The following is a 12712-nucleotide window of genomic DNA, read 5'->3' as shown; positions in this document are numbered from 1 at the left end:
CGGGGCGGCTCCCCGGGCGCCTCCCGCCCCCCGGGCTTCTCCCCGCCCGCTGCCTCGCCCCAGGCCCCGGTCGTCCGGCCCCATCCTGGGTTTCCTTCCTTCTCCGCGTCGCTTCGCCCTGCGGGTGGCTGCCTGGGGACGAGACGCGGGTGGGTTTTGATCCAAGAAGCCCACCCTGTGACTTGGGGACGGGCAGTGTGAAATTGTGTGCATCGGCTTCCTTCCTCTCCGGTTTCCCCTGAGAGCAACAGCCATTTTAATCTCGAATGGTCCGGAGATCGACCTTCCCTCTTTAAAAGAAAGTGGAATTGAAAGAGAAGTCGGGGAAAGTACGCTAGAGTAAAAGCCCTCCGGGAGGAAGGCTGCTTCTCCGGGCGCCTGGGACGTGCGTGGTCGTGGGAACTGTTTCCGAAAAGGAAGGTTCCCTCGCCGCCGCTCCCCGCCCAGGTGCTCGCCGCCAGATAGCCTGACCGAGACACCTAAGCACGGCCTAGGCTACACCTGTCTCAGAATGTTTTCATGTACATTTCATTTCCTTTTACGACTATAGTCGCTGTAAAAGGAAAAGAAAGACAATTCCGAGCCCTGCTCTTAATTTGCTTGCCTAGGTTGCATTTAATCAGTAACCTTTAGGTTAATTGGGATTTTGAAAGTTGTTTCGCTTATGCAGATGTCACTGTCGGGACAGCTCATTTTGGTCCAAGCTGCCAGTTTTTACATTCTGATGGAGCGGGAGTGGAAGAAAGGGGTGGGATGGTTGCAGTTAGAGCGTGCCCAGTGGGGGGGAGGTGAACCATGGATGTGAAGGGCTGGCAGTTATCTAGCTTTGCACAAAGGCATTCTAGTGGTGAAAGAATAAAACTGGATTCCCGGGAATGATGCTTTTGTGTTTGTCGTTTTACAGTATGGAGGGGCCCCCGGAGGGCCTGCGTTTCCCGGACAAACTCAGGATCCGCTGTACGGTTACTTTGCTGCTGTAGCTGGACAGGTTAGCTTTCCCCCATAATATTAAAGAATTATCACAGAGTCTACATTTGTATTAGCCATTGTTAGAGTGGCATCGAAAAAAGAACTCTCCTCTGGAAAAGAATCCCCTTGCTTCTGGAAAGAAAAAAGAGTGAAAGAAGAAAATTTATCATCAGTTACTTATTTCTGAATATTCAGAACAAATTAGGACAAAGTGTTACCTGTATCTATGTTAGTTCACTTCAAAACTAAATTTATGATTGAGTTAATGCCAGAATGAACAGAATAAGGGGGTATAAATATACCGTAAGGATCTGTAAAGCAGTAAGATAATCTTAGAGCTATGTGTTGTCAGCGTCCATGGTGGTTTCCAGAGAAGAACTTCCAGCTCTGGTGAAAACAAACCGTTGTTTGTGCAGTTTACAGACATGTACCAGTAATCAGGTAGTCACATTCCAATGGACACTTTCTTTGGATGAAGTTGATTGTTAATCATTTACCCACTAAGGAAATAGGTACTTATGTTAAAAACTTACCAGCTTCAAAGTAAGAAAGTTACCTACTACTCCCTTACTATCAGGAAGTGAATCTTGTGTACAATTTACTTTCTGTTTGGTGCTCTTGCTGTTACTAGGTCAGATCTTCCATGTCCTTATAAGGTGTTGTGGCTTGTTGACCCAGAGAAAGAATTAAGGTTAGCTCCCAGAGACCTTTGACTTCTGTATATAATTTGTGGTAGGACAGACGGTGGTGTACATTGAGGAAGGACACTTTCCTAGCTCACCAGCCCGCTGTGTATGGTAAATACACTGCTGGTATGACCCAGTCCTGTCCAGAAGAGATGTTTGCTCTTATGTCTTTCATTTATCGTTGTTTTGATCAAAAGCAAGAAATAGCATAGTCTTAATGTGAAGAAGCTGTAGAATATTATGGGATAAAAACTCAAGTCCACCTTGCAGAAAAGCATTCTAAGAAATACAGTTCAAGAAATTGAGTGGAAAATTGAGTCCAAAACCGAAAGAGCTTCCCTTTAAGTATCTGCTTCATCGGTTAACGATCTGTATCTCTGAAACCACAAGACAGGGCAAAGCTCAAGACTTGTGTTCTTAGATTGCCTGTGCCTCCAGCCCTGTAAGTGACCCTACCTGCTTCGCTTGCAGCAGGCCAGGGCTATATCAGCATAGCCGTCATCTTTCAGATTATTGATCCCGCTTCGCACTTAGAAGTTACAGTACTCATGGATGTGAGGGATTTACGTATTTTATTTTTAAATTCCTAAAAATAACATATCTAGTTGTTAACTTGGTTAGCCAATAAATAGGCACTGGGAAACTGTATCTTGCAGGTATAATTGTGTTTCTAAAAAAACCATTCACCACATCATAAGCCAAGGTAATCACGAAGGCCTGTCTTTGTTTTATCCAAGCTTTTTATTTATGGATGTCAGCTTTGTACCCTGCTATGCCCTTAGCCCCCACCCCCAAAAAAAGCTAGATAAAGGAATAAGACTTTTAAGCAACTATATAAATAATTTAAAATGTTTAACTGGCATTTTTCCTAGCACAGACTAAAAGAAGAGTAGTTTAAGACAGAAACTAGTTTCATTCATACATTAAAAAAATATATATATGTATCAGAGGAAGAAACTGAATTTACCTCAGTGTTTTATTAAGAGGAAACTTCTGCTTGAAAATTTAATGCCAAATCTAACTGAGGAACTTAAAGGAATGATGAAAAGATAACATTAATACTAAAGTATAGGTGTAAGCGGCTTTCCAACTTTGCAAATTGGTATGTAATAATTATTTAAAATAGAGTCTGAAATTGAATGCCTACTTAGGTATCAATAAATGTATTTTGTTGTTGTTGTTTATGGCCCTAAGTATGCATTTATGGAAGAGGAATTAACTGCTGTTTTTTCTTTCATTATTATTTTTGAAAGTAGGACAGGGAAATTCGGAATGCCTATTTTTGGAAAGCATCCTTTTTAAAAAAAAAAAAAAGGTCTTATGCATGAAAATCCTCATTTTCTTTGTCACTGATGAAATAATATAGTGAAAGTAAAGAACTAGAAGGTACAAATCACTATTGTAATTCATCTTCTTACTTTTTTTCCCAAAAGGATGGGCAAATAGATGCTGATGAATTGCAGAGATGCCTGACTCAGTCAGGCATTGCTGGAGGATACAAACGTAAGTTGACAGTCCTAAAGTACTCTTCTGTTTTGTATTTTAACTTCCTTATGATTACAGCCTCCAAGGAAATTGAACTTTTCTGATCCAGCAAAATTTAGAATTTCAAAAGCTAATCTTGGTTGTTTATTATTACAAAATGTGAATTTGAAAACACCTGTTAGCAAACCATTCTACATGACCTTCCCCTTTAGCACGTCCCTTGAATTGGGAAGCTTTGGAAGCAATGAGACGGTCATTGTGGCCTCCTTCACAGAGGATGGGGTGAAGCGCTGAAAGGAAATCTCCCAGGTCTGGTGTCATTAATGAAAGGAGCTAACATTTACGGCTGACCGTTTGCCAAGAGTTGACTGTCCTGAGGCTGACGGCACTTAGGGCTTTGAGTGGCTGGTCCTGTACTCCTAGTTCTGAGTGGTCAGTCCTGTCCCCCGTTCCCCTCAGTGCCGGTCCCCACCCCTGATCCTCAGGAAGCTAGCTCTGCACTCATGGGCTCTGAGCATATGCTGCTGACAACATGGGTGCTCGCCATGACATCCCCCAGGTCTGTCTTCATTTCTTTTTCCGCTTCAGAGAACATGGGCAGGCTATGTTGGAAATGCCCTTCCTAATTTCTAAACTTCTTGCATTGGTCTTCCTTCTGCTCTCATCCTCAGTTCCTCACACACTGGATCTGCCGCCTTAAAATTCAGTGCTTACAACACCTTCCTGCCTTTTGAAAGAGCTCTGCCATCTGCAGATAGGAGACGATTGCAGAAGTACTGCATCCTATCCGTGTCTCTCATCCCTCGTAGATCCCACAGGCTCCCTTTCAAATCATGACCAGGAGAGGAATCATAAGGTAGAAAATAGTGTCTTGACTTGCTAACTTCCTTGCCTGTGTTAATGGAGACAGAACATCAAATCAGAGCCTTAGCTGTTGGTAAATTATGAATTAAAATGCTCAAACTACAGGGGTGCCTGAGTGGCTCAGTTAGTTAAATGTCTGACTCTTGGTTTTGGCTCGTGTCATGATCTGTCGGTTCATGAGTTCAAGCCTCACATTACGATCTGTGCTGACAGTGCAGAGCCTGCTTGGAATTCTCTCCCTCTGCCTCTCCTGTGTGATCTCTTTCTCTCAAAATAAATAAATAAACTTTAAATAAAATGTTCAAACTAGAAGTCACAGCTGAAGATTTATAATGGCATTTTTCTTGACTGTTTGACATGGCATATTTACTAGGTGCCTCTCTTCTTAAACTTTTGCATTTCTGTTTTTGTCCTCCTTTCTTTTACATGACTTCAGTATCCTGTTAATATTTCCCAGTTGGAGGAATCATTTGCATTTCTCATTTAATCTGGTCCTAAACAAAAGAAGAACTTTCTAGATTAGGGAATTTTTTTTTTTAACTGTTGTAAGAAATACATCTAAAGTGTTAAATGTTAACCTCAAGCAGTGGGGGCTAGTGAACGTAGCAGGTTTAATAGCAGGGTTTATGAAAGTGAGATGTGAAGCAACATAAACTATCATTCTGTACCCTTTCGGTGGAAGAGGTGTGGCAGGTTTTAAAATCTGACTAACATATGGGCTGTATATCCTTGGAGAACAGTCCTTTTAAAAATTTCATATGCGGAGGCACCTGGGTGGTTCAGTGGGTTAAGCGTCTTTCTCTTGGTTCTCATGGTTCATGGGTTTGAGCCCTGCATACTGTCTGTGCTGACAGTGCAGAGCCTGCTAGGGATTCTCTCTCCCTCTCTCTCTGCCCCTCCCCTATTAATGTTCTAACTGTCTCTCTCAAAATAAATAAACTTAAAGAAAAAGAAAAAGAAAAAAGAAAAATGTCATGTGAGAAAATCATGTTTAATGATGGCCTTAAATCAGTGAGTTATAGGGAAGACATTTCCTGACTCATCAGAGCCATGTGATTGAATTAATTTGCTTACTGTCATCTGGTTGTGGAGGCTGTAATGAACCACAAAACCATCTGGCTTGTGGGGTGTCACAGTGAGTTTCATGAAATAGAAATTATACAGCCATTGGTGTTTTTTTAAACCCAGCTTCCAAACCAAAAAGCACAGGTGGAGGTGGAGTGAGGAGTGGAGAGGTATTCCAGCCTAGCACCTAGAATCCTCTTCTGCAGCTTAAAAGGAACTAGTCATTGCCAGAAGTGGAGTTGTTAAGAGGCGTTGCTCTAGTCTGTAAGATCGTAATTCAGCTGCTTTTTTTCCCCTTTGAGTGTAGCTGTTACTCTATGGTAAAGCTGAGAGAAACAACTGAAGGTAATGTTTTCCTGCTAGGTGCATCACATTGTGATTTCTACTAGAAGAAAAGATATATGAGGCATTCTAGTGAATGAACAGGAGAATTGAGAGAGTAAAATTTTCAAAGACTCTTGAAGTTATTTAAAATAGAATTAGCAGTAGTAAAAGCTATTTCTTGGGATGCCTGGGTGGCTCAGTCAATTAAGCATCCAACTCGGTTTCGGCTCAGGTCATGATCTCATGGTTTGTAAGTCTGAGCCCCTTGTGAGGCTGTGCACTTACAGCACAGAGCCTGCTTGGGATTCTCTGGTCTCCCTCATTCTTTGCCCCTCCCCCGCTCACACGGGCTAGGTGTGCGTGTGTGCTCTCAAAATAAATTTTAATAAATAAACTATTTATGGGGAAAATACAGTTAAAATTGAGCAAGAGTTTTCCTACCCAAACTTCTTTGAAATCACTGTTCTAGTTAATTAGAACTGTCTGCAATCCTGAATTTTCTGTCATTCACTTTTTGTTCACTGCCCATAACATTCCTTCTCTTTTAAACCCTTCTCAGAAAAGATGACCAGATTTTTAGGCTTCCTGATACATACTCTACCCTGTCACTCTCTTCATGTAAAATTCTTTGATAGCTCCTTGGTATCCATAGTAGAAAAACTAAACATCTTAGGAGGAATTCAAGATCTTCTAATATAGCCTCATTAAACATACTTCCTCCCACTTACTTTGCTTGCCCTGGACTTTCCTAATTCACTTTGCCTATGCTGGTCCGTAGCTCTACTTGGCTATCCCCAGATGTCCCACATCTTTCTTATCATTCAAGGCTTGACTTAAATGCTGCTTCTTCTGTGAAGTATTTCTTACTAGGAAGGAGCTTTCCATTTCTCAGTACTTCCTGGTACTGCTTGCTGTCTCCGTTACGGTTCCCCACTCTCTACCTTGATTAGAGTTGTATGCACACATGACTTCTCTTTTCCTTAGACCATCAGCTAGGGCAGGATCCAATTTCACATTTGCATCTGCAATGTTCTTGGTATCCTGGGCCCTGCACATAGTAAGTACGTAACAGGTATTTGTTGATTAATGAGTATGGAAGATTTCCTAAAATGGAAAAAGCATAGCTCTATACCCTTATTGGGATTTTGACTTATGATTTATCTTAAAGGATTATACTCCTTTTAAGTATCTGTAAAAATGAGATTTTATTTTAAAAACCTATCCTGCTCAGACCGATTGAGGAGAGTGTATAGCTTTCTACACAGGGATGAACGGTGCTATCTATTCAGCTGTCTAACCAACACATTTTAATGGATACTGCCATGTGCATGGTGGCAGGCTGTGCACCCACCAGCAGTGCCTGTGGGACACAGTGAAAAGTGCTGGGATAAGTGAAGGAGACAGGCTGTGGGCCCACATAGGAGAGGCACATAACCCAGAAAGTGGTCAGGGAAGTTTTCCTTGCAGAACTGATCCCTAAACTGAGGAGAAATAAGTCGAGCAGAAATGAGGCAGAACAAGAAGTGAGTGGGATAGGGCAGGGCAGTTGTGCCCCAGGCACATAGAACAGCATGTACTAAAGACCCACAAATGAGAGGGAATGTGTGCACATTCAGTCAAGGAATGGGGAGAAATTTGCCGTGGATAGAACGTAGAGGTTGAATGAAAGGCAGGAAACTAGCTGGACTGGGAAAATATGCATATGACTTCATATGGGACTTAAGTGCTTGGACTTTATCCTGACAGCAGTGGAACATGTCTTCTGGGTTTTATATGGAAGAGCACATACTGTCCTGGATGTAGCATAAAGACCAAATTGGGGGGCATGGGTGTGGGGGACGTGGAGCATGGGGAGTCAGGAACACCTGTTAGGTGATATTCACTAATCCAGGGAAATGATCGTGGAACTGGAAAGTGATGGGTCCTAAAGCCATTTAGAAGGCAATTGAATATCGGAACTGAGGGCACTCCTTGGTTTCTGGCTTGGATGACTGAGTGGATGGAGATGCTCTTATAGCACTTGGGACACAGGGAAGCTGTCTGCTTCATGGCCCCTCAAAATCCTTGACATAGAGTCAGACATAAATGGGTCTGCCCCTTGGTCAGCAGGCCCTCTAGAGCAATGGTTCCTGAACTTGAGCCAAGTTAGCATCGCTGGATTGCTGAGCCTTGTCCTAGAATTTTTCATTTAGAAGGTCTGAGGTAAGACCGGAGAATTTTCATCTCTGACAAGCTTCCAGAAAATGGTGGTCCAGGTCGACCAGCTGTTTTTATGTGAGAATAAATCACCTGGGATCTTATTAAAATGCAGATTCTGGTTTGTCAGTGTAGGTTAAAGGCTGAGATTCCGTAATTCAAAGAGGTCCCAAATGATATTAACATGCCTGGTCCAGGAAGCACACTTTGAGAACAGTAGTCTCAACCTTAGCTGCTCACTGGAATCATTGAGAAGCTTAAAAAAAAAAAAAAAAGTCTTGCTTAGGTTCCATGCTCAGAAATTCTGATTTAATTGTTCTGTGGTGATGGCGACAATATATACTAGAAAATAGCTAAGAGAGTTATGTTAAAAGTTCTCATCACACAGACAAGAAAGTTCACTCTGTAAGGTGATGGATGTGTTAAGTAACCTAATTATGGTTATCATTTTACAATATATGCATATATCAGATCATTACATTGTACACCTTAAACTTACAGAATATTATATGTTAATTATATCTCATTAACACTGGGGGAAAAAAACACAACAAAACAACTGTTCCATGGTGCAGCCCTGGTATCAGGATCTTGTAAAGCTTCTGGATGATTCTGATAAGCACCCAGAATTGAGAACCATTGGTCTAGATTAGAGAGACTTGATGCCTCCATACAACTTAAAAGTCAAAATGAAGAATCAACCAGCTCTTTTGAGAAAGTGTGGAAAAGTGTTGCTTCCCGTCACCTCAGAGAACTGTATCTGTGGATCAGATGGGAGTTTGAATGGCCAAAATAGAGAAAGTCCTCTACCTTTTATTTCATGTTCCAGGGTATGCCAAACGCAGGAATCTGTTAAAAATGGAAAACCTATAGTTCGTACTATAGGGAGACATTAGAGTACTGAGAGTTAGCTCAGATGTGTTCTAAATTCAGTTTGATTGGAGATAAAAATGAAGCTAGTAAGAGCTGTAAAAATGTTAGCTCTGTGTGCCTCTCAACAAACTTGGAGAATTTATGCCAGCTTTGCCCACATGACCTTTGTCCCTTCTGCCTTCTAGCCTTACAGCTTCTTTGTACTATATATTTCCCCAGTCATTGATTCTCATGAACACATTGTAAGATGCAAGGAAGTCCTTATTTATATTTTGCTAATGCTTAGGTAGGTCATCAGTAGGTCCATTAACTAGTAAATATATTCTAGTTTGGCTTTCTAGGTATGGTATAGAACTGCCCTCTGAATATATTTGAACTCTACATAAACTTCTGAACAGTGGCCATCACTGAACTGGTCCATTATATCATACTCCAGAGTGCTCTGATTTAACACAGTCAAATCCTAGCAGGCATATTTATCTGGTTTCATATGTAAACTTACTGTATATAAAAAGATGTCATAGGCTATTTGAGGTAGGAGGTTACCATTCGATGTGTGACATTAAAGGGGAAAGAAAGATAAACAACTAAACTAGTGAAGCAGAACAAAAACCAGCTATTGATAGTCAGGAGTAGAAATGGAAGTAACTCTATCTTCCCACTCTCCATGGTGAATATAATACATTATGGTTCATTATGGTGAATTAAACTCACTATATTACAGTTTCAAAGGCAAGAATGTATATAAAACTTTAAAAAGACTATATTAGGGGAACCTGGGTGGTTCACTCAGTTAAGCGGCTGACTTTGGCTCAGGTCATGATCTCAAGGTTTGTGGGTTCAATGCATTGGCCTCCGTGCTGACAGCTTGGAGCCTGGAGCCTGTTTCAGATTCTGTGTCTCCCTCTTGGCCCTTCCCCCACTTGTGCTCTGGCTCTCTCTGTCTCTCAAAAATAAACAGTAAAAACAAACAAACAAAAAAAACACCCTTTTTTTAAAGACTATATTATAGAAAATGTTATGCCTGCCTTAAGAACAGAGATAATTATACTGTGAACTTCTATGCACCTGTCACCCAGCTTCAACAATTATCAATGCGTTGTCATTCTTCACTCATCTGTAATCCTGTCCGGTTTCATTTGAAGCATATTCCAGATACCTTAACATTAATTTCATCTACAAATAACTTCAGTAAATACTTTTCTAAAAGATAAGGATATTCCCCTCCCAACCTCAAAACCATTATCATACCTAAAATAATAACAGTACAATGCGGTACTTTTTTAAAAAGATTTCTATTAAAATTGTTAAAATAAAATTTGGGTTCTACAAGGAATCCCCTCTCTCTGGAAAAAATCTGCTTCAAAGCTCCATGTAGCTTAGCATATAAGAGTATAAATAAATAAGTCACTTTCCTAATTAATTTGAGTGTACACAATGTAATGCGAATTTTTGAAACTGTATTAATTTATATGTACTTTTTTTATTTAACAGCTTTTAACCTGGAGACTTGTCGGCTTATGGTTTCAATGCTGGATGTATCCTTTACCTTGATTGATGTCGAGAGTGTTTTTTTCTGATCCCCCGCCAAAAATTCTGCCTAAAAGAATTCATCTGAGAATTAATACCCGGTAAACACAAAGTGACAAATGACCACAAAAAAAGTTTTCTGAAATGATTAGCTTTTAAGATGTAGTTTGGTGTGAAAAAGGAAGGGAGCTCAGTAAAGAGAATGCTGATGACTCAAGCATCCAAGGAAGCATCAGAGAACAGCTATAGAAATCAGAGTGGTCAGGCAAAGTTTTTTGTTTTAACAGTGATGCTCTGCATAATTCACACCTGACCTTCAGGCAGTGGAATTTCCCACATCACAGTTATTAGACTCAGTTTAGCTAGTGGTGACCCTGCAGTGTCTTCCATCCCATCTCATTTTCCCAGAATGAAAACCCTGGGTCTGGACGGGCCTACCAAGGGAATGTTAAAGCCAAGACCCCAGTAACCCAGCAGCATCACCGGGGGCACCCAGAAAGTGCAGCCCTGTTGCAGGAACAAGACTGTTTTTTACATTGGTTCACAGTGGCCACATTATTTCCTTATAATCACATCACAAAGATTACCTCTTTCCCACAGTGGAAATAGGTTCTCCGAGCTCTTTCTCCATAGGCTCTTTTTATTGTATCATCATATTCCCTTATCCTTGATCTTTAATTCTTAGAATATGTTGCCAAATAATGATGCGCTAATCCTTGATTATAATTCAGAGAGATATGTCAGGCACAATGGGCTTCAATGAATTTAAAGAACTCTGGGCCGTGCTGAATGGCTGGAGACAGCACTTCACCAGTTTTGACAGTGACAGGAGTGGAACAGTGGACCCTCAAGAACTTCAGAAGGCCCTGACCACAATGGGTGGGTATGGCTAAATCGAGCCACCTGGTCTGCATAATTCTGTGTTAATTTCTAAAACTAAGTGCTATAGGAAGGGAGTTTCTGTTTTCTAGAAGAAGTGTATATTCGTAATTAAATATATAATACACACATAATTGCTAATGTGTATTTGTAATTAAAATGATTACTCCCCCAGTCTGAAAAAAATTGTACTTAATTATTTTTAAGGGTCTTTTTGTAATCCTTTAACTTTTTTTCACTGGGTGATTCTCCAATCCTTCAGGATTTCGGTTGAGTCCCCAAGCTGTGAATTCAATTGCAAAACGATACAGCACCAATGGCAAGATCACCTTTGACGACTACATCGCCTGCTGTGTCAAACTACGAGCTCTGACAGGTGTGTTCTTTGAGATGGTGTCTCTGTGGGCCAAGAAGACACAATTTGCGTGACATTTCATTTTCCGTGTTCTGAACTTCTGTTGCTTATGATCGCTCTTTTTTCTCCCTAATTTCAGTGGCTCTTTTTCAACACTGGTATTAAACAGTAATTCTAGCAGAATAATTGTGGGGTTTTTTTTTTCCAGAAATTCTTTCAGATTAATGGTAATCTGCCATTAAGATAATCTTAACTAAATTTCACAAAATGTTCCAAAACACGATTAGAGTATTCTGTGATTTCTCTAGAATGTAAATATGTGAAGAGAGCAAAATTATCCATTTGTAGCTCGCTTAAGTCCTCTTGTTAGAAAGTAGGAGTCCTGCCTTCCTTTAAATGGTAGTCCTGTTTCAAGTGGACATACTTCTTAGATGAGGCTCTATTAGTAATCTCTACTTTCCTATCCCCTCTGTTCTTTTTCATTGTTTTGTATATTTTTGTTGTTCCATTCTTCTCTTTAGTCTTTTACTCTTTTTAAAACCTGGTTTTGTAATTTTTTTTTTTTTTGCATCCTAACCAAAATTTGAGGGCAGATTTTTCTTAATTTAAATTCAAGTTAGTTAACCTACAGTATAATGTTAGTTTCAGGAGTAGAATTTAGTGACTCATCACTTACATATGACACTCACTGCTGATCCCAACAACTGCCCTCCTTAATGTCCATTACCCATTTAGCCCACCCCCCCCACCTTCCCTCCACCAACCCTCAATTTGTTCTCTGTATTTAAGAGTCTCTGATGGTTTGCCTCCCTCTGTTTTTATCTTACTTTTCCTTCCCTTTCCCTATGTTCATCTGTTGTGTTTCTTAAATTTCACATATGAGTAAAATCATATTAGTCTCTCTCTGACTGACTTCGCTTAGCATAATACACTCTAGTTCCATCCACGTTGTTGCAAATAGCAAGATTTCATTCTCTTTGATTATTAAAGTAAATCCTTTTCAATAGCACAGAGCTCAGACGAGTGAAATCTTTTATTGCAGCCCATTCGTCATTTTAGGAACTCCATCCATCCATTTTCTAATTAAACATTATGTTATTAACAAGTTTGAAATTCTATGTTTCCCTCACAACTAAGTAATGGCCTTGGAAGTCACATGGCTTTTACTGACTTTGGGATAAGGTGCTTTCCTCCAGCTGCCCATTGGAAAAGATAGTTCACTAACTTTTGTTGTATTACTTTGTTGTTTATTAAATCTATTCAAGTTCACTGTAGTTGGCTTCTTTGCTGTGGTCTTTTGTTTGTGTTAGCTGGTTTTACAACTCACATATTACTGCGGTTTAAACCCAATGCGAAAATAATTAACTATTCTGATTTCAGAACTTAACAAAAATAACTATAAATTTTATGGTGGTGTTTTACAGACAGCTTTCGAAGACGGGATACTGCTCAGCAAGGTGTTGTGAATTTCCCATATGATGACGTA

At 40.3% G+C, this 12712-nt stretch overlaps 1 protein-coding gene across 1 annotated transcript in view; it reads left to right on the top strand.

Annotated features, from left to right (window-relative positions):
* The window catches only part of SRI (sorcin), a 41877-nt gene that overhangs the window by 26022 nt on the left and 3143 nt on the right, over nt 1-12712 (top strand). The window contains exons 5-10 of the mRNA XM_077766839.1: nt 859-988; nt 3089-3158; nt 9957-10000; nt 10724-10871; nt 11134-11247; nt 12651-12709. Of these exons, the coding sequence (XP_077622965.1) occupies nt 859-988; nt 3089-3158; nt 9957-10000; nt 10724-10871; nt 11134-11247; nt 12651-12709 (565 nt within the window). The remainder of the gene's footprint in view (nt 1-858; nt 989-3088; nt 3159-9956; nt 10001-10723; nt 10872-11133; nt 11248-12650; nt 12710-12712) is intronic.

The sequence above is a fragment of the Crocuta crocuta genome, unplaced genomic scaffold (genome assembly GCF_008692635.1).
Source record: "Crocuta crocuta isolate KB4526 unplaced genomic scaffold, BGI_CrCroc_1.0 scaffold165, whole genome shotgun sequence".
NCBI lineage: Eukaryota > Metazoa > Chordata > Mammalia > Carnivora > Hyaenidae > Crocuta > Crocuta crocuta.
The sequence above is the reverse complement of the archived record's forward strand: the minus strand, read 5'-3'. Positions and strand labels throughout refer to the sequence as shown.